The 22181-nt window shown below is 42.4% G+C and overlaps 1 protein-coding gene across 2 annotated transcripts in view; it reads right to left on the reverse strand.

The window, feature by feature from the left end:
• Window positions 1-8390: 8390 nt before the first annotated feature.
• Window positions 8391-22181, reverse strand: part of TBATA (thymus, brain and testes associated) — a 227924-nt gene continuing 214133 nt past the window's right edge. For both annotated transcript variants that reach the window (XM_033943293.1, XM_033943294.1), the window contains exon 10: window positions 8391-10032. In XM_033943293.1, coding sequence (XP_033799184.1) covers window positions 9932-10032 — 101 coding nt within the window. In that variant the 3' untranslated portion in view covers window positions 8391-9931. The remainder of the gene's footprint in view (window positions 10033-22181) is intronic.

Raw genomic sequence — 22181 nt, forward strand, 5'->3', positions numbered from 1 at the left:
GGACGAACACGCTCCGCCCCAGAAAAGGGGGGGGGGGGAGGAGACTCCGAGTCTTTCCTGGCCAGAATCTCCTCGGTGAAAAGGCAAAGCGGGAATCTGTGTATTTTGGCTCTTCGGGTTGACAGTATTTCAAGCTGTCTGGGAAAAGCCTGACTAGGGGAGGGGTGAAATTAGGACAAGACCCTTCCACTGTTGTAGTTCTTTCTGAACATGCTCACGAACTTGTGAACTGAACTATTCCACATTCTGCTGTATATGTCAAACAGTTTTGCTTCATTCTTTATAAATACAACTGGACTACGTCTAAAAAGTATTACATCAATTCTCTAGACCTGACTTATCTTTGTAGTCCTTAGTCCTTTTTTTTTTATTTTAATCTTTATTCATTTTTAAAACTCATAATAACTGTAACATAAAATACAATCATTTTATACTTTAACATCACTTAGGGCTCCTTTTATCAAGCCGCGCTAGCGGGGTTAACGCGCGTGACTTTTCATCAGGCGCTAACCCCTGAGCTGGCCTAAAAACTACCACCTGCTCAAGAGGAGGCGGTAGCAGCTAGCGCGGCCAGCGGTTTAACACGCATTAAACCGCTAGCGCGGCTTGATAAAAGGAGCCCTTAATATATCATCAAATTCTAACTCTCATTAAAATATCCCCCCTTCCTTATATTCAACAATTATTTTTAAGCAAAAAAAAAAAAAAAATCATAACATATTCCCACTCCCATCCCACCCTGGACGTGCATGAACAAAAGGGAAAAAAATTAATATTTATTCTATGCAGTAATTTCAGTCTTTACAGTATCTTGTTAATGGCTCCCAAATAAGCTGAAATTTCTTAAAATTCCCCTGCTGCATGGCAATTACCCTTTCCAAATACAAATGAGATTTCCTCTCAAAAGGCTAGGAAAGAGTTGTTTTCTCAACAGCCTCTGTATTATGGAAACTCGAATAAAGTAGGGAGAATACTAGCTAATTATCTTAATGTATTCCTTAGTCTTGATATAAGCACCGTTCTCCCTTTCCTTCTCTCCACACCACATGTCCTTGCCAGTGGCTTAGCAAGGGTAAGTGGCGCCCCCTCCCCCACCCTCTTTTCCTTCCTGACCCCCCTGCTGCACACGCTCCCCTTCCCCTGTACCTCTTTAATTTTCCTGGCATGAGCATCACGTACTTGCTATCCCGCGACATGTCTGTTATCCCTCTGACATCACTTCCTAGGCGCAGGACCTGGAAGTGACATCAGAGAGAGCTGACACCGATGTGGGCAGCAAGTTTGTGATGCTGCTCACGCAGGGAAAATTAAAGAGGTACAAGGGAAAGAGCATACGCATGTGGCAGGGCGGGTCAGGAAGGAACAGGGGGCAGAGAGGAGGACGGGCGCATGGGGTGGACCACCCCCTCCCCTTACTACGCCATTGGTCCTGACTATCGTCCTTTTCCTATCCCCTCACCAGCGATCTTGTCATCTACCTTATTCACTGCACTCAAGCTCACGCTTTCTCTCTCTTCCATTCATTCATCTCCTTTCTCTTTGAGCCCCACCCTTCTTCGACACTGCCCTCATTATTCCCCTTTGCTTTGGTGCACTGTCTTCTGCTGGGGATGTCAATACCAGCCCTGGACCTCCACACCATCTGCTTCCCCATGTGTGTAACAGCCCTAACCTTATACCTATTCCTCTCCTTCAGTCCTTTCTTCCTTTCTCAGGTGCCCTATGAGACGCTCATTCTGCCTCCAACGAACATTCATGACCACTTTATCTCCCAGTCCCTCCACATGCTTGCTCAAACTACTGAAACATGGATTTCTCCTGAGGACTCCACTGCAGCTGCTGCCCTCTCCCATGGTGGTTACTATTTCTCCCATACACCATGCCCTTCTGGTTGAGTCGCAGGTGTTGGGCTTCGCTCTCCTTCTTGCAGATTCCAACCATATCTCCCACCTCAGTCCCACAGTCTTTCCTCATTTGAAGTCCACTCCGTCCACCTATTCACTCCTCAACCTCTTTGGATAGCAGTCATTTATCGTCTCCCCCCACCCTCCCCCTCCAAACAAGTGTCCTTCCTCCTTTCTCACTGAATTTGATTCCTGGCTTTCGGGCTTCCTTGATTCATCTTCTCCGTTCCTCATTCATGGGGATTTTAACTTTCACCATGACAATCCCACTGACAAGTATGTTTCTAAGTTTCTTGCCTTAACCTCCTCATTTGACCTCCAGCTGTGCTCCACTACCCCCACTCACCGGGATGGCCACTGTCTTGATCTTGTCTTTTTCTCCAACTGCTTGCTCTCCAACTTCTCTAACTTACTGCTCCCCATCTCTGATCATCATCTAATAACCTTCACAATTACTCCCCCTCCCCCCTCAGCCATGCCCCATCACCACCAACAGGTTTCAAAATCTTCAAGCCCTTGATCCTTCCACGCTCTCAACCACTGTTTCATCTCTCCTTTCATCCACTATGTTATCCACGTCTGTTCACGAGGCTGTCTCGTCATACAACTCTATTCTCTCCTCTGCTCTGGACACCCTTGATACCCCTATTCCCCACTCTCTCAGGCGTACCAAACCTCAACCTTGGCTCACTCCCAGTATCTGCTTATGTTTTTATACCCACTGTGCTAAGCACCCATGGCTCAAATCTCGCATACATGCTGACTTTCTTCTCTTTTAAATTTATGCTGGCCTACTTTAATTCTGCACTTACACGGGTCAAACAAGACTACATCCAACTAACTCCCTTTCTTCCAACCCCCATCGCCTCTTTGCCATGCTGAACTCCCTCCTCAAATAACCCCCACTTCCAACCCATCCTTCTCTCTCTTCCCCAGACTATGGCTGATTACTTCCACGATTAGGTCCACACAGTGTCATAGTAAGGTCCACCCCAGGCACCATCTTGATAAGGGTGTCGTCACTCGTCCTCTTCCCCTGCCTCCCCTCTACCATGTGTGTGCCCCTTCTCTTCCCCCATACTTCTTTAAAGTTCGGGGCACAAGCATCAACCCCTAACCTGCTGGTCGCACCAGCGTTGGCTCTTCCTCTGATGTCACTTCCTGGACCCACACCTAGGAAGTGACCTTAGAGAAAGAGCCGACGCTGGTGTGATCTACTTGTTGGTATTGTTGCTTATGCCTCGAATGTTAATGAAGTACAGGGGAAGGGAAGGGGTTCAGACAAGCACGGCAAGAAGGAGCAGATGGTGGTGAGGCAGAGAAGCAGGCAGGGAGGGGTGCCACCGCCCCGAGCACCTCTTACCCTCGCTATGCTACTGGGTCCACAAGATTGCCCTTTAATTCACTACAAAGTCACATCCTTCTCCCCTATCCACCATCCACTCCCCTTAACTTCAAACTCATACTACTCCTTCACCCAAACAATTCAGGAAGTTCCCCTTGCCTGGTCCCACCCTCTTGACCCTCTGTCAACTACCGCTGACTTTTCTTCCGTCTCTAAAATCACAGAGGAAGAATTTGTCCACCCAAGCCTCTTCCCTTGTTTAAAAGCAGACTGAAAACCCTTCACTGCCCACTAACCCAGCCAGCAGATTAACTGTTCCCCTTAACTGTATCCATGACATCCTGTTTGTCTGTCTTGTCTGTTTTATTGTAAGCTCTTTTGAGCTGGGACTGTCTTCTTTGTGACTCTGTACAGCGCTGCATATGTCTGGTAGTGCTATAAAAACAATTAAAAGTAGTACCTAGTGTATTTGACACTTAAGAGGGGATCATTTCTTTATTTTTTTGTTTGTTCAATATTTTTAACACCCTCCTCCCTTATATGACAAAATTATTTTCAGTAATAGTACTGACATTGTTTAGAATTGCCAGCGCATAGTGATAATAAATGCAAGACTGACTTTTAGTCGGTTTTCTACTTATTTTTTAATTCTTCACACACATTGCATACCTTATTGCCCGCACTTTGGTAGGCCACTGCTTCACATTTACCACAATAGTTCTGAGGGCTTTTGGTGTGTAAAGGTGGTATAGCTGAGTTCTTTGGATTCTTCTCTTCAGGGTCTTGTGGTATAGGTGTATTGTGTTGTTAGCTGAACTAGAGCAGGGGTAGGGAACTCCGGTCCTCGAGAGCCGTATTCCAGTCGGGTTTTCAGGATTTCCCCCCAGTGAATATGCATTGAAAACAGTGCATGCAAATAGATCTCATTCACATTCATTGGGGAAATCCTGAAAACCCAACCGGAATACAGCTCTCAAGGATCAGAGTTCCCTACCCCTGAACTAGAAGTACTTATTAACATTAATGTAAGCAGAGAGGCCAATGTTTTGGTTGTTTGGTCCAGTATTTAGGAATATGTGATGGGAAACATGTAAATACCAAACCTTGCATTTTGCAAAAAGATGGTCAGTTCACAAAAAAAAGCATATGCCCTTTCAGATAGATAGGAGTTAATCACTGCAAAAATGACATAACTAATTTTATTTATTTATTTGGTTTTATATCCCATCCTCCCAGGAGAGCTCAGAACAGGTTACAAGTTTACATACATAATAAAGCATGGTAAAAAACATAACATGCCCTCCCCCCCCCCCCCTTTTTACAAAACCGTGTGCGTTTTTTAGTGCCAGCCTCGGCAGTAACCATTCCGCCACTCATATGAATTCTATGAGCGTCGTAGCTGTTACTGCTGCGGCTGGCAATAATAACCGAACTATGTTTTTTTAAAAGGAAGGGATGGTATGGTGTGACATAGTATAACAAGCATTGTATGACAAAACATTGGATGGCAGCTTAGCATGGCATATAACCACTAGAAGATATTCATATAGTAAATCCCCCTACCAGAGACTTAAATTTAGCAGGTATCAGAACAATAAGAAGAAAAGACCTCAGTGTTCCAAGAGAAAAACTCAGGGAACCACTATGACAACTACAAAATTGTCATAGGAAACACATCCTTGGTCTGAGAAAAACTCCGTTCAATAAATCAATATTGCAAAAACATATTTCCAAAATTCTTTTAGATAAAAAACCTGCACTTATCTTTAATGATGTCTTTCTGTCCTCTGGTAAGGACAAGATAACTGCAGTACAGTGAAAAAATCACCCGGTGCTGTTTCACTCAATCTAGCATTGCACTGGAGATAATCAAGAACGGAGTTTTTCTCAGACCAAGGCTGTGTTTCCTATGACAATTTTGTAGTTGTCATAGTGGTTCCCTGAGTTTTTCTCTTGGAACACTGAGGTCTTTTCTCCGTTTTGTTCTAATACCTGCTAAATTAAAGTCTCTGGTAGGGTGATTTACTATATGACTATCTTCTAGTGGTTATACATTATTTTTTATATTCTGCTTGTGAATAATTGTTGTTTCGCTTAGCATGGCAAACATACCCCCTCTTTTACGAATGCATAGTGCAGGTTTTAGCGCCAGCAGCGGCGGTAACTGCTCCGATGCTCATAGAAATTCTGCTGGTGCTAAAACCTGCACTATGCATTCGTAAAAGAGGGGAATAGTCTTATATATATACGAACTTAGCATAGCATGGCAAAGTCAAAAAGAAAGCAAGGTCAAAAAAGACCCAAAATACCTAGAAAGATATCAGTTTAAAAACCTATATATATATATCTAGGGGTTATCTCTCATTGAATAAAATTGCTGTATTACAAAAAAAAAAAAAAAGGAATACATTTTTGGTTAGCGTTGTGAATATATTCTGTTAGGCACAGCTCTCTATATTTTGAGGCCTTGATTCTCAAAGGTCCAGTGCTAAAGCCAATAGTGCAAACTCCATAGCGCAAGAACAGCGCAGAAACCATAGCTCTCCAATTCTCAAACCAAATGGCATTCAAATTTTATGTATGCTAATAAACCAAGAGCAAGAGTGAGGAATGGGCCTGGTGCATGTGCAAAAAAGTGCTCAGGTAAGCGCAGCTCTTGTGAGCATGCCCAGGCAAAACAAGAAGCACAAGCTGTTTTTCTGCACCTTTAAATGTAAGCTGTCCAAAAATTGTTTGCACTTAAAGTTTTGAAAGGCTCATATTGAAGCGCAGAAAAACAGGCACCAATGCATGCTATCACTTTTTCTCAGAGTCGCACATGTTTCTTTCTCACCTAGGGTTACCAGACGTCCAAATTTACCCGGATATGTCCGTACATGTCTGGATTTTGAAAACTATCAAGCTCAGGGCCGCATCTGGAAGGCATCTGCACTTACGCTGGTGCGATGCGATTATGTTATGGGCATATGTGTGACATCATTGCATCGCATGCACAGATGCTCTCCAGGTGTGGCCCCGAAGAGACAGGGTTTGTGTGAGGCCAGGATTGGGGGGGTGTAACGGGGCAGGGCTATATAAAGAACGGGGTGGGGTTGTGGTTTGAACGGGGCCAGGGTGGGGACACGTGTCCTCTTTTTTTTTTTTAGGACCAAAATCTGGCAACCCTATTCTCATTACCAGGACTTGGGCCCTCCACTTTTGGCTCAGTCCCCCTCCAGAAGTGAAGAAGTACAATTTGACAGGATGGCAGGGTTGCCCAATCTCCACCAGGCAATGAAATCCATGGCCAGAACTGCCCTTGCACTGTCTCTGCAGCCTCCCTTCTTGCCTTCAATATTGACCGCTTCGTGCCTGCGCGGTTCACACGATGGCATCAGGAAGAGAAGCTGCCAACTTCTTCCCTGCAGAGATGGTGCTGGGGCAGTTCCAGACACAAAAGTAAGAAATGCAGCGGCAACAGCCAGGGAGGGAGAGGAAAAGCATTGTGCTCCCCCTTCCCCCAAATCCCAATGCTGGCTACACCCCTGCTGCATAGGCATCCTTCCACTTCCAAAACAACACAAAACCAGCAATTTAATGTCAGAAATTCAGAAGAAGTTTTCAGTGTTCAGGTCAGCATTTTTTTTCTGCGCTGTTGTCTGAGCATTGGTGCAGACTCTTCTTATCCTCCCGTTTTTGAGATGTCCTTAATTGTGCACCTGATAAGCATTTTGCCTTTTTAAACCTGGGGCTGTTAAGGGAATTTTTTTTGCCAGTGATAATACTGAAACAGCTTGGATTTCTACTTTGCTAGATGCTATTATGTTAGTATGAGGCTTTTTTCTCTCTTTTAAAAGTATTCAGCTCCTGGGTTTAGAATGTAATGCCAGTAAATAATCACAAGTGAACAACCTATATGTGTATGACTTAAGCTTTAAACAAATTCTGCAGCCTTGAAGAAAGGCATTTAACACATTACCAAAAACTGTCATCATAATTTTAACGTCAAACTATAATGATGTTTCCAGATAGATTCAGATGTGGCAGAAGGTGTTCCTGCAGCTAAAACCTCAGGTCTTGGCTGCAGATGCCTCCTTTTTCCTAAAATTTCCCTGTAAATGTCTGGTAACGTGAAAACAATTTCTATGTCTTTTTTTAGATCCCATACATTTGTAGATTTTTCTTTTGGAAAAACTATTGGTTAAAAATAAAATGATGCTAATTATCTTTAATGCCAGCGTTAGGGTTTGAGCACAAATAAGTAAAGGCTCTGGGAAGCATTGATAGTAAAAGAAATGAAATCAGTAACTATCATCGTTAGTACTCTGTTTAAAGCCAGGCCCAGGTTTAGGCATGGGCAACCATCTAGGTCCTATGGCAGGAGTGGGCAACCACAGTCCATGAGGGCTACAATTCAGTTGGGGTTTCAAGAAAGCGAGCAGAACCTCTCTGTGCTCTGTACTGCTTCCACCGTATATAAATAGATCTCATACATATTTGTTCTGGAAATCTTGAAAACCTGACTGGATTGTGGCCATCAAGGATTGTGGATGTCTGCCCCTGCCCTAGGTTGACAAATTTTCAAGATGTCAAATACCAGAGCCAGAGAGGATCCTGTTTCAGTTTAATTGAGGGTCAAGGCCTCCTTATGATCATGTTTGACACCAGCCCAGTGGCATAGTAGTAAGGGGGGGGAGGCAGTCTGCCGTGGGCACTTTATTGGTGAGGGTGCAGGCACCCATCCTCCTCTCTGCCCCCACCACCACACGTGCGCACCACTTTTCTTCCCCGTACCTTTGTAACATTCCTGGTGCGAGTAGCAATCCCCAACCTGCTGTTGTGCCAGCTCTTCCTCTGACGTCACTTCCTAGACCTGTGTCTAGGAAGTGACGTCAGAAGAAGAGCCGACGCTGGCATAACAGTAGCTTGGGAGTTGCCTCTCATGCCAGGTATGGGGGAAGGGAAGCAGCACACAAGGCAGGAGGGAGCAGGGAAGGAACTTGTGGAGATGGGAGTGCAGAGAAGAGGGCGGGGAAGGGCACAACTGCACCAGGAACCTCTGTCCCTCGCTACACCACCGACCCAACCATCTTACATAAGGAAAAAAAAAAATGCAACAGCTAAGCACACCTAACATTATGCAATATCTTTATTTTCCAGACTTCGTTGAACAGATACATTCAGAGTACAATGAAAGTAAAGTGGTCAATAAGGAATAGGAATATAAAATTATTTATTTACACCTATTAATCATCTTACCTAGAAAGCCCCCAAGCAATATACAGCCAAAACTTTAGGTTTGAAGCATGCTTTATACATGACTAACCCCCCTCCCCCCTCCTTTTACAAATCCATGGAGCGGTTTTTAGCACTGGCCATAGCGGAAACAGCTCCGGTGCTCATAGAATTCCTGCGCTAAAAACTGCTTCGGTTTGTAAAAGGTATTTTCTGAATTCAGTCTGCTCAACTGCTTCATGCACAGATGTCTTCACTAGAAACATCTCAGGTGAGCCCCAATGTATGAATTTTAACCCCCTCCCCCTTACCTCCTTTAGTCTATGGATTTAAAATTCCAACAGGGTTACGAGCAGTAAGACTAAACCAGGACTACGACGACAAGTCTGGATGATCAGGAAACAACCAATTACCCTAATTCCAAAACTAGATCCAAATCAAGGATTTCCCCCACTCCAGATAAATGGGCTGAAAATGCCCTTGATTCCAAGTAGAACACCTGCTTGTACCAGCTCCATTCCATTCTCTTCCCAGTCCATTATTCTCTGGAAAAAAAAAGACCCAGCAACTCCAAAGGGTGCAATTAGAGACTTGGTTAGATCACTCAAGGTCACTGTGGGATATTAAAGAGAAAAACCAAGGGCTTCTTTTACTAAGGTACGCTAGCGGTTTTAGCAGAGCTTAGTGCACGCTAGATGCTAATGCCATCATAGAGCTGGCGTTAGTTTTTTCTGTTTAGCACAGGGTTTGCAAGCGCTACAAGCGCTAGCACACCTTAGTAAAAGGAGCCCCTAGTCTCTGTAGGAATTCAAACTTGGTCCTTTTAACCAGATAGGAAATAGACCTAGTCATGCTTGCTGGAAGACATTTTCCATGAGTTTTGATGGTAGGAATGGAGAAAATTAATCTGGTGGGCTGAGAGGTGGGGAAGAAACAGAATGGAGCAAAGAAATGAATTTGATCTACAGGATTCAAACAGAATTCCATATAGGTCAATCAAGCAAGGCTAAAAGCTCCGTTCACAAGATCCTGAAGGCATTACTAAAAGCCTGAAAGCCTGGGGAGTGTTTAGTTCATTTTCTTCCTCAATAATATTCTGGATTCCAAAAAGTGCAAAATATATATTTTTGACAATATCAATTGCCAAGCTAGTTAAATTATCCATTAACCAATATTAAGTAAATTAAATAAGTTTAGCTTAAGTATATAGTAAATGCCATTAGTAAGCAAATACTTAATAAATGCAAAACCTCTCTTTCAAAACTACATGTATAAAGTATGGGAAGGATGAGAATAAAACAGATGGGAGAAAGATACAGAAGAAATATAAGGAATATAAGAGAAAGAGGAGAAAGAAACGCACAGCTCTACCTACTACCATCTGCATTATTGTAAAAAGACCACTAGGAATGATATGGGGATCACAGCACAGGTGGGAGCTCTGTCATAGACTTTTAGAAAATCTTTTTCAGTTTGAGGCAGGTTGTGGAGTCATTGCTGAGTTTGGTTTTTCTGGTTTTTCATCCTCGGTGGAGTGGATCTGAAGGACCTCTGCTGTCCCAATATGCTCTGAAAAACAACACAAAACATTGTGGGAACTCATGAAGTGGGGACAGTACAAGTGCACCACATATCTAAGAACATTAATTCAGTACAGACAATATTCATGAACATTTTACTAAATAATATACAATAAAGAACATAGTCTGTCAGAGGAGCTGACACCTTTTGAAAGTTCCATGAAAATGCTTAGTACAACGTCTTACTAGACTGACCTAATATACACTTCTCCCTCCATATTCGCGGTGGTTAGGGGCAGAGCCGGCCTGCAAATATAGAAAAATTGCAAATAACTTTAGGGATGACTCTGACCCACTTCCACCCAGGTCCTGCCTCCCGGACTGTACTTACTTTTTAAAGCCTGGTGGTCTAACAGTGAAACGGGGCAGGAGCGATCTTCCTATGCTCCTGCCCTGTGCAGAGCTGGAAACAAAAATAGCTTTCATGAGTTCCCGCGAGACCATGGGAATTCATGGCAGTCATTTTTGTTCCCAGTTCTGCACAGGGCAGGAGCGTAGTAAGATCACTCATGCCCTGCTTCACTGCTAGACCACCAGGTTTTAAAAAGCAAGGAAGTGGAGAGGTCCGGGAGGTGGGGGTGGGTCACTCAGATGAAAACCACAAATAACTGAAGTCATGAGTTCTGAACCCTCAAATATGAAGGGAAATGTGTACTCCAAATCCCTCCCTACACCAGCCTCAGAACTCTGCTCCATACAACATCTTCCCCTTGTACCCCTCCACTCTTCTAGGTTTCTTTCCTTCAGCCCTGTGTTTTTTTTCTGGATGATCCACCATCTCTGTTCAAGTACACAAGTCTGAATACCACCTGTGGACTGGGGATCCAGAAGAAAGATACCAGTTTCCAAAATGGAGTTCTGTCAGATTTCTCCGCTTACAGTCATTTGGCAGCTTTGACAGAGATAAGTTCTTTTGATTTACAGTGATGTGATGATGTGGAAGCAATTTGCACTGGACTGCACTTTGATTTACTTTATAAAATGTTTTTGAGACCAGCCTTTACCGCAATGCTAGTGATACTAAGGGGCTCATTTTCAAAAATGGCCAAAATATGGCATAAAGGGGCAAATGGACATCTTCTCACCAAACCCTTCCAATTCTCTATTTTTGAAACATATTTTCTAGCCGAATTTCTATGATGCTTCTCCACAGTGCATCTAAATCTCAAGGTGGCATGCTAGAGGTATAGTTTTGGGTGGGACTAGGCCAGGCTTATAATTTGGATGGTTTTCTGCAATAATCGAACATGTTGAAAAAAAGCCCACATCACATTTTATACTTTTGGGGCTAGACCTGTTTTAACAACAAATAAGTGGCAAAAAAGTGCACAAACTGACCAGATGACTACTGAGGAATGTAAGCATGGACCCCCCCCACACACACACATGTACACACACACACACTCCCCCACTAGTCAATGACCTTCTCCCTCCCCCCAAAGATGTGAATGAAACAGTACGTACCTGCCTGTATGATAGCTTCAGAAATGGGCATCAGAATGGGGGACGCCACAGGGGCCATTGCCTCTCCAAAGATTGGCAGTCACCAGTCGATTATGGTTTACTCTCCCACACCTTTCCGGCACTGTACTTTTAAATCTTTGGGCAGCCGCCGCACAGCATCAATGAGCAGGCATGCCCTGGAACCCTTCATTCTACTTCCAGGGTCAGTCCTGCTCGTTGATGCTGTGTGGCGGCTGCCCGAAGATTTAAATGTACAGTGCTGGGAGGAAGTGGGTAGGGGAGCTGGTGAGAGGCTGTGCCACAGGATTCTGCTGGCTAGGGTGGAGTTTTTGGGCCCTCCCAAACAAAACAGCATTCCGCTGCCTATGGCTTCAGATGTTATGGCTAGTCCAAGCAGAGCAGCAAGCAGGTTCCTGGAGTGACCTAGTGGGCAGTGTAGTGAACTCTAGAGATGAGGACTTAGGCCCATACCCCACTCTAACTACAAGACTTATGACGGAATATATGAGCCTTCCAAAATTCACCCAAATCCCACTATACCTACATATAGGTGACACCTACAGGCTCTATTTCCTTTAAACGAGCACATGAGCAATTCCTCATACATTCTAGGATCTTCGCTCACATATTTTACATGGTTGTTCACAAAAATACTTGCAAGTCTGGAAAATTGTTGGTTTTTAGAACTTGTCACTCACATGAGAAAAAATTTGCACATAAACCCAGCCAATCCTTAGAGGGAGCACTGCCTGCAGGAATAAGGGCTATCGATGTGGTATACAGTTGGGTCCAGAAGGTTTTGGGTGGGTTTTGGAGGGCTCACCATACACTATAAGGGGGTTATGATGAGATATGTACCTGGGCCTTTTAATCTGAAGTTCACTGCAGTGCTCTCTAAGCTGCCCTACTGCTCTGCTAGGATTTCTGTGTGGACTGTTTAATAAAATTGTTGGCCCCTTCTACATTCCAAAGGCTTGTTTTATGGATTTTTCTTCTGGACATGTTTTTTTTCCTAAATATTTATGTTTATTACAATCTTATTATACTGATTTTTCTGAACGAAACAAGCCAAAGCAATGCACATAAAATCACAAAATAAATAAAAAATTAACCCCCCGCCTTTTACTAAGCAGCAATAGAGGTTTCTACCACAGCCCAGAACACTAAATGCTCCAATGCTTATAGAATTTCTATGAGACTCAGAGCATTTAAAGCTCCAGGCCTTGGTAGAAACCTCTACTGTGACTTAGTAATGGGGGAGTGCGGGGGGGGGGGGGGGTAAAAGCTTGAAAAAACCATACAAATTCAAATAGGAGTAACAATCGGAAGAACAGACATTCCAAATCTTTGACAGTCCTCAGGGTCTCAGGGATAGGAGCCGAAAGCCATACCAAATAAAGTGGGTCTTTACTTGGGATATGAAATATTTAAAGCACAGTTCCTTACAAAGGGAAGCAGGTAATATTGTATGTTCAAAATGGTTCAAAAAGACAGATGCACTGAAGTTAAGCACATCTGATAAATGGCCATTTTTTAAAATGAAAAGATAGACTTTAGGGCCTGGATTCTATAAATGGTGTCATTATTGGTGGCCGCTCAATATGTGACAATCGCGCTTTTAGGAAAGGTAGGCGCTGGAAGAGTAGGCCAGGGTTTTCAAGGCCTACATTTCTGGTGCCTACCTTTGATGTGAATCATGCCAAAGGACGTACTTTATGGCGCCTAATGCCACTTCCGGTGTTAGCGTTGCCTACACTGGCATTAGCCATCATAAAGCACCTCCATAGGCACAATTCCAGTGTCATTTTTTTTTTTAGCTGCCAGTAGGCACCTTGACACTTGTTTTAAAAGTTATTTTAAATAGCATTTTGCACTTAACTTAGGCACTGGTAGAGCGCCTACCAGTGCCTAAGTTAAGGTGCCATTAAGAGATTATGGGCCTTTCTCTTTAAAAAATGGTCATGTTTGCTACTGGATTTTTATGCATGTTCCGTAAAATGTCCAAACTCGGATTTGGACCTCTTATCAAAAATGCCCCTCTTAAGTTTTTAACTTTTATGTGATTGAGATTTTGTATACACTTCTCCCTCTGTATTCGTGGTGGATGCGGGCGGAACATAGCCACGAATATAGAAAAACCGCAAATAACTTTTTAACTGTTATTCGCGTTGTTTTGTAACAGCCAGTGTTTTTAATATTGAAACCGCAAATAACTTCTCCCCATCTTTCCCTCTCCAGTCCACCAATTCCCCAATGCAAAGTCTGGTTGTGGGCGCCCTGGTCCCTGCTACTGAATGAAGAAGCAAGGTTCAGCTGCTGCCCCGATCCTTCATCTCCTCCAAGCATGGCTCCACCTGAGCTTCAGACACTCAACGCAGGGAGCCGTGGACCTGAGCCCGCCCTTTCCTGCACATTATGCCAATCTGTAGGCTTTCATGTTTTTGCCTATGCTGACGACATACTGCTACCGCATCCTCTAAATAATAATAACATAATTGAAATTTCGGCTATTAATGAAAAACTTGACTTAATTCATCATTGGCTGGATAAAAACAGATTGGCACTCAATATCAAAAAAACTAATGTCATGCTCTTTCCTTGGAAGGATAGTTTCCCTCTTGTTACTCCTATCTCTATTCAAAACGTTCCCCTACAATCAGTCAAAAATATTAAAATTTTAGGGGTAATCTTCGATAATAAACTTAATTTTCATGACCACATTAGTAATATCATGAAAACTACCTTTTACAGGTTACGTAAAATTCGCTCTATCTCTAAATTTCTATGTCCCAAATCACTTAATATACTGATTCACTCTTTGGTGATGTCTAAAATCGACTACTGCAATTCTCTATTTAAAGGAATTGCTTTACATGAAATAAAACGTCTTCAAATTATACAAAATGCATCAATTAAACTAATAACCAAATCCACAAAATTTGACCATGTAACACCACTTCTCAAAACACTCACTGGCTTCCAGTTATTCACAGAATAACTTATAAATTGTGTATAATCATCTTTAAAACCCTATATAATATGACCCTCGCATTTTTATTTAAGTTATTAATTCCATATTCTGCAAGGAGAATTTTAAGATCTAACGAACAAAACTTACTATCTATTCCCTTGCTGAAAATTATTAACACGAGACGACAATTTATTTTTTCATGTACTGCACCGCAGACTTGGAATGCCCTCCCTATTTCTTTAAGGGAGGAGAAGGAATTTGGGAAATTTAAAAGTAACTTAAAAACTTTCCTTTTTAAAGATGCCTTTGAAATCTAATTTTATTATCTTATTACTCCACTTTACTTTATTATATCTTGTATTTTCCCTTAATGTTTCTTCTTTACTTTAATGAATTGTATTTCATCCCTCCTTACCTAATGTTAAGAATATGTTAAACTGAGTGTAATTTAGTCTTGTTTAAGTATTTGTATGTATTGTATTGTCCCCTAACAAATGTAAATTTTAATGTGTACATCGCTTAGAAGTTTGATTAAGCGATTAATCAAGACACCTAATAAACTTGAAACTTGAAACTTAAACTTGAAACGAGGCAGCGCGAGGGACAGGGGAGCCCGCATCATCGTTGGAGGATTGGTGAACCGAACCGAGCCTGAAGCTGCTGTCACTTACCCTGAGTGGTCTGTGCTTCCCTCCTGCTGCTCTTGGCACCGGCGCTCCTTTCGTGACACCTGAGCCCGCTGTCACTTAACCCGAGTGGCCTATGCTTCTTTCCTGCTGCTCTTCTCGGCACTGATAGCAGTCAAGCAGCAATTTTCAGGCTGGGAAGCAGCGATCTTCTGAGTGAATGTTGGTAAGCGCTTAACTTTTTTATCAGTACAGTAAAGAAAAGGAACTTTACTCATGATGTAATTTTTTTGGGAGGAGTCAGCATACGAAAAATCACGAATAAGCGAAACCGCGAGTGCAGAAACCGCGAATACGGAGGGAGAAGTGTACAGCACTATTGCACATACTATATAATATACATTGTGGGAGCCTAATGATTTATTAAGAGCATTAATCATAGCCTAGTACCGAGGCTTCATTTATTAACCTCTGTTCTTTCAAATCAAGGGCTGGATGTCCTAGTCTTAGAACTCAGGGCTCCCACATTCATTTACGTATTTGATTTGAATCATTATTATGAGCTCCTTTTACAAAGGCATGCTAGGGTCTTAACGTGCGGAATAGCGCACGCTAAAATGCTGCACGTGCTAGCCGCTACCGCCTCCTTTTAAGCAGGCGGTAGATTTTTGGCTAGTGTGCGTTAAGCGTGTGCTAATCCGGTGCATGCGGTAAAACCCGTAGCGCACCTTTGTAAAAGGAGCCCTATGACTTTTGTCCATTTACAAGTTTTCTGTTTAGGGTTTAATGTTGCTATTGTATATATTTATTTATTTTTTATCTATTTATTACATTTTATATTACATCAAAGATAAACTTTGTAGGAAATACAGGATTCATTTAAAAAAGAAAAAGTAAAGTCACTTACATTATAATATAGTCCACATTACAGGGAGAAAGAAAGAACACTTTCCACGCAAAGATGGAGTCAAGTGGAAAGCAAAATAAAATAAAGTAATAAAGAAAACAAGAGTAAACTGTTATTCTCATGTAAATGCCTTGTTAATTTTAAGGGAGCTAGATATATTTTCTTTGAGTCTGTACAATTGACGAGATTTATCTTAGAAAATGAGGTGAGATCTTCAAGTACCCCTGTCGATATTCAGGAATAAAAGCTCTAGTTAGTAGGTTGGGATTAATTCAGGTTCCTGTCTTTTTTCCTAATAAATGTTTGAATAAATTATCTTCGACTTTCTTGAAACCCTTTCTCTAAAGATTGTGGACTAATTAACAGTCGAAACAATGTTATTTTTATTTTTCCTAAAATTATTTCCAAATATAAATTGATTTGTGGTAGAAACTGTTTATTTCAAATATAATTGTATTATCATAAAAAATGAAAATTCAATAAAGAATAAAAAAAAAAAGGTAAACTGTTAATCAATTCAAATGATCAGTAAGATATTATTGAACATTAATGTCAGCATCTGGGGTTCTAGAGATAGTTTTCTCTTCTAAGAAAATTTGTAGTTGTTTCGGTTCACAGAACACATATGTATTATTCTGATATAGTAGACAGCATTTGCATAGAAAATGCAATTGAAAGGTAGCTCCTAAATTTAGTACTAATTGACGATTAGACAGAAATTTCTTTCATCTAGACTGCATCTACATCGCTCTGAAAAGAGAAGATAGAACTTCTATCTACGTGGGTGTAGTCTACAGACCGCCGACTCAATCGCAGTAAATTGATAAGGATCTGATTGTGAATATCCAAAACTTTGGAAGGAAAGAGGAGGTTCTGCTGTTGGGAGATTTCAACTTGCCAGATGTGGACTGGAATGTTCCATCAGCGGAATCGGAAAGAAGTAGGGAGATTGTGGATGCCTTTCAAAAGGCTCTGCTCAGACAAATGGTAACGGAACCCACAAGGGAAAAAGCGATATTGGATCTGGTCCTCACAAATGGAGAGAGTATCTCTAATGTTCGAGTGGGTGCTCACCTGGGAAGAAGCGATCATCAAATGGTTTGGTTTGATATAATGGCTAAAGTGGAGAGCAGCCGCACGTTACTTAAAGTCCTAGATTTCAAACGTACGGACTTTAATGCAATGGGAGAGTACCTGAAGAAAGAGCTGTTAGGATGGGAGGACATAAAAGAAGTGGAAAGACAGTGGTCTAAGTTGAAAGGAGTGATAAAAATGGCTACGGACCTTTATGTGAAGAAAATCAATAAAAACAAGAGAAAAAGGAAGCTGATATGATTTTCCAAACTAGTGGCAGAGAAAATAAAGGCGAAAGAGTTGGCGTTCGTGAAATATAAAAAAATCCAAGAAGAGTGCAGAGAGACTTGGGAGTAATCATCAGTGCAGACATGAAGGCTGCCAAACAAGTAGAGAAGGCCTCATCCAAGGCAAGGCAAATGATGGGATGCATCAATAAGAACATAAGAATGCCTCTGCTGGGTCAGACCTGAGGTCCATCGTGCCCAGCAGTCCGCTCACGCGGCAGCCCAACAGGTCCAGGACCTGTGCAGTAATCCTCTATCTATACCCCTCTATCCCCTTTTCCAGCAGGAAATTGTCCAATCCTTTCTTGAACCCCAGTACTGTACTCTGCCCTATTACGCTCTCTGGAAGCGCATTCCAGGTGTCCACCACACGTTGGGTAAAGAAGAACTTCCTAGCATTCGTTTTGAATCTGTCCCCTTTCAACTTTTCTGAATGCCCTCTTGTTCTTGATATGGTATACCAGACAGAGGCACTTATGATAGTTGAAAACACTCTAGTTGGGCAAAATTTTGATCGCAGAATACCAAATTATTTGATACTTGTATTTGTACTTGTATTGTACTTGTAATAGAAGCTTCGTCAGCCGCAAATCGGAAGTCATAATGCCACTGTACAGAACCATGGTGAGACCTCATCTGGAATACTGTGTGCAATTCTGGAGGCCACATTACCGTAAGGACGTGCTTAGAGTAGAGTCTGTTCAGCGGATGGCCACTAGGATGATCTCTGGGCTCAAGGGTCTCTCGTATGAAGAAAGACTAAACAAATTGCAGCTCTACACTCTAGAGGAACGCAGGGAAAGGGGGGACATGATTGAGACATTTAAATACATCACAGGACGTATCGAAGGGGAAGACGACATCTTCTTTCTCAAAGGACCCTCGGTCACAAGGGGACATCCGCTCAAACTCAGAGGAGGGAAATTTAATGGTGACACCAGGAAGTATTTCTTCACAGAAAGAGTAGTAGACCACTGGAACAAGCTTCCAGTGCAGGTGATGAAGGCCACCAGCGTGCTTGACTTTAAGAATAAATGGGACATCCACGTGGGATGCTTACGAGGGTCGAGATAAGGAACTAGGACATTAGCACTCAGACTTAATGGGGGGGGGGGGTCAGTAGAGTGGGCAGACTTGATGGGCTATAGCCCTTTTCTGCCGTCATCTTTCTATGTTTCTAAAGGACTACAGGGTGAAACTGAAAGAAGAAAACAGAGGGATACAGCTGGCGAAAGCACAGGCGGAAGAACAAATGGCTAAAAATGTAAAAAAAGGAGCAAAAATTTTTTCAGATATATTAGTGAAAGGAGGAAGATGAAAAATGGAATTACTAAACTAAAAGATGCTGGGAACCGATATGTGGAGAGTGATGAGGAAAAAGCAAATGTGCTAAACAAATACTTCTGTTCTGTGTTCACAGAAGAAAATCCTGGAGAAGGACCGAGATTGTCTGGCAAAGTTACACGAGAAAATGGAGTAGATTCTGTGCCGTCCACGGAGGAGAGTATTTATGAGCAACTTGAAAAACTGAAGGTGGACAAAACGATGGGACCAGATGGGATCCATCCCAGGATACTAAGGGAGCTCAGAGAGGTTCTGGCGAGTCCTATTAAAGCCTTGTTCAACAAATCTCTGGAGACGGGAGTGATTCCTGGGGATTGGAGGAGAGCGGATGTGATCCCTATTCATAAAAGTGGTCACAGGGATGAAGCAGGAAACTACAGGCCAGTGAGTCTCACTTCAGTTGTAGGAAAAATAATGGAAGTGTTGCTGAAAGAAAGGATAGTGTACTTCCTTGAATCTAATGGGTTACAGGATCCAAGGCAACATTGCATTACAAAAGATAAATCGTGCCAAACGAACCTGATTGAATTTTTTGATTGAGTGACCAGAGAGCTGGATCGAATACATATGCTAGATGCAATTTACTTAGATTTCAGCAAAGCCTTTGATACAGTTCCTCATAGGAGGCTGTTAAACAAACTTGAAGGGCTGAAGTTAGGACCCAAAGTGGTGAACTGGGTTAGAAACTGGCTGTCGGACAGATGCCAGAGGGTAGTGGTTAATGGAAGTCGCTCAAATGAAGGAAAGGTGAGTAGTGGAGTCCCTCAGGGTTCGGTGCTGGGGCCAATCCTGTTCAATATGTTTTGAGTGACATTGCTGAAGGGTTAGAAGGAAAAGTGTGCCTTTTTGCAGATGATACCAAGATTTGTAACAGAATAGACACCAAAGAGGGAGTGAAAAATATGAAAAAGGATCTGCAAAAGTTAGAGGAATGGTCTAATGCCTGGCAACTATAATTCAATGTAAAGAAATGCAGAGTAATGCATTTGGGGATTAATAATCGGAAGGAACCGTATATGCTAGGAGGAGAGAAGCTGATATGCACGGACGGGGAGAGGGACCTTGGGGTGATAGTGTCCGAATGTTTTAAGGCGAAAAAACAGTGTGACAAGGCAGTGGCTGCTGCCAGAAGGATGCTGGGCTGTATAAAGAGAGGCGTAGTCAGTAGAAGGAAGAAGGTGTTGATGCCCCTGTGCAGATCATTGGTAAGGCCCCACTTGGAGTATTGTGTTCAGTTTTGGAGACCGTATCTGGCGAAGGATGTAAGAAGACTTGAAGCGGTCCAGAGGAGGGCGATGAAAATGATAGGAGGCTTGCGCCAGAAGACATATGAGGAGAGACTGGAAGCCCTGAATATGTATACCCTAGAGGAAAGGAGAGACAGGGGAGATATGATTCAGACGTTCAAATACTTGAAAGGTATTAACGTAGAACATAATCTTTTCCAGAGAAAGGAAAATGGTAAAACCAGAGGACATAATTTGAAGTTGAGGGGTGGTAGATTCAAAGGCAATATTAGGAAATTCTACTTTACGGAGAGGGTGGTGGATGCCTGGAATGAGCTCCCGAGAGAGGTGGTGGAGAGTAAAACTGTGACTGAGTTCAAAGAAGCATGGGATGAACACAGAGGATCTAGAATCAGAAAATAATATTAAAAATTGAACTAAGGCCAGAACTGGGCAGACTTGCACAGTCTGTGTCTGTATATGGCCATTTGGTGGAGGATGGGCTGGGGAGGGCTTCAATGGCTGGGAGGGTGTAGAAGGGCTGGAGTAGGTTTTAACGGAGATTGCAGTAGGAACCCAAGCACAGTAATGGGTAGAGCTTTGGATTCTTGCCCAGAAATAGCTAAGAAGAAAAAATTTAAAAATTTAAATTGAATCAGGTTGGGCAGACTGGATGGCCCATTCGGGTCTTTATCTGCCGTCATCTATTATGTTACTATGTTATGTTACATTTAGACACAGGAAATATAGCAATTTTGGAGCCAAAAAATTCAACTTTTTCTGATCTATAAAACAATCAAAGAATGGCTTCCTTATCCTGTATAAAGACTAATGTCACTAGCAGCATGGCCCTAGTTGCAATTTCCATTTGAGATGATTCTAGAAGCCCCGTAAGGTCTAATCCATCAGCCTCTTCGGCTGCGCTTTCTTCAGATTTAACCAAAATAACATAGTATAGTTTTTGTACTGGGGGAATATTCATCTCTGAATATTTCAAAACCGTGGTCAAAAATTTTTGGAACAGATCTTTTGTAGAATGAGATCTGGAAACTAGAAAATTTAACAAATGCAAATTACAATTCCTATTTGCATTTTCCAGATTTTCAATCTTTCTTATTAACATATTTTGTCCCTCAGGTGTTGGTTTGACTGGACTTTTACTTCAGAGACGGTTTTTTCAAGAGAGTCCATTCTAAGAGATTGTTGTTGAAGGTTTTTATCCAAAGAGTTTATTTGCTTAGAAGAATTGGTAGCAGTAGAGACAAAAAGGGAGCATACCTGGTTCAAACTCTCAATAGCTTCCCACAATGCATCCATGTTCACCACTGAAGGCTTTACTAACGGTTTGAGAGCAGGTAGAACATTCTTCTCTACAAACTGTCCTGAAGAAATCTGCTCCACCCCTCTACCACCTTCAAACACTGTTTGTAAGCCGGGTCCTTCATGTGTGGGAGCCTTAGACACAGCACCCAGTTCAGATGGATTTCCTTCCGGGGTTATAGGTAACGCTGGCAGTACCATCTGTGAGAAATCTCCCAGTGCCTCCTGCTGCAGTGTCAGCATTCCTTGATACTTCCCAGGCTGTGGAGGAATCTCTGGTCTGACTGGACTCAATGAAGCCTCGTTGTCTAAATTGGGGATCTTCCCTCCCCCGACAGCAGATGCACCCAGATTAGCAGGGACAGCAAAAGAAGTTATAGCTGTCTGTCGCGGCGTAGAGGCAACAGAGGAAGTAGGAGGAATCACCCCCTGCTTCTCTCTTCGTTTTGGCATTGGAGCTGAAGAAAAAACCATCGGGAAGAACTTGTAAGTAAAGGAAATTATTTTCCCCGAAACGATTCAGGAGCATCCTCAAATGTGACTTCCTCGCTATTGTATATTTTAACTAGTCTCAGCATATTTATACAGGATAACTAGCTTTTGGGGTTTCTTGAGTACCTGGCTATGGCCTGGCACTAAATATCCAAGTAGAGATTTAAATGTTGTTTTCACCGTTTGAATTCGGGGGTGGGGGAGTAAATTACATTTACAATTCTGAAAACCTCATTCTTTGTTTCAAGAAACATATTAGTGTTCCTTCTTAGGTGCTACATTAACAACTAGATTGATTTGGACATTGTTTTTTCTGAGGACACTTATTCCTACATTACTAAAATATGCTTGCAAACAAGAATCCTGATGCCAAGGCAAGTATCAATCTAACTATTATCAACACAGATGTGTGAGACTGCTTCTGTTG

Source organism: Geotrypetes seraphini, chromosome 4 (genome assembly GCF_902459505.1).
Source record: "Geotrypetes seraphini chromosome 4, aGeoSer1.1, whole genome shotgun sequence".
Taxonomy (NCBI): Eukaryota; Metazoa; Chordata; class Amphibia; order Gymnophiona; family Dermophiidae; genus Geotrypetes; species Geotrypetes seraphini.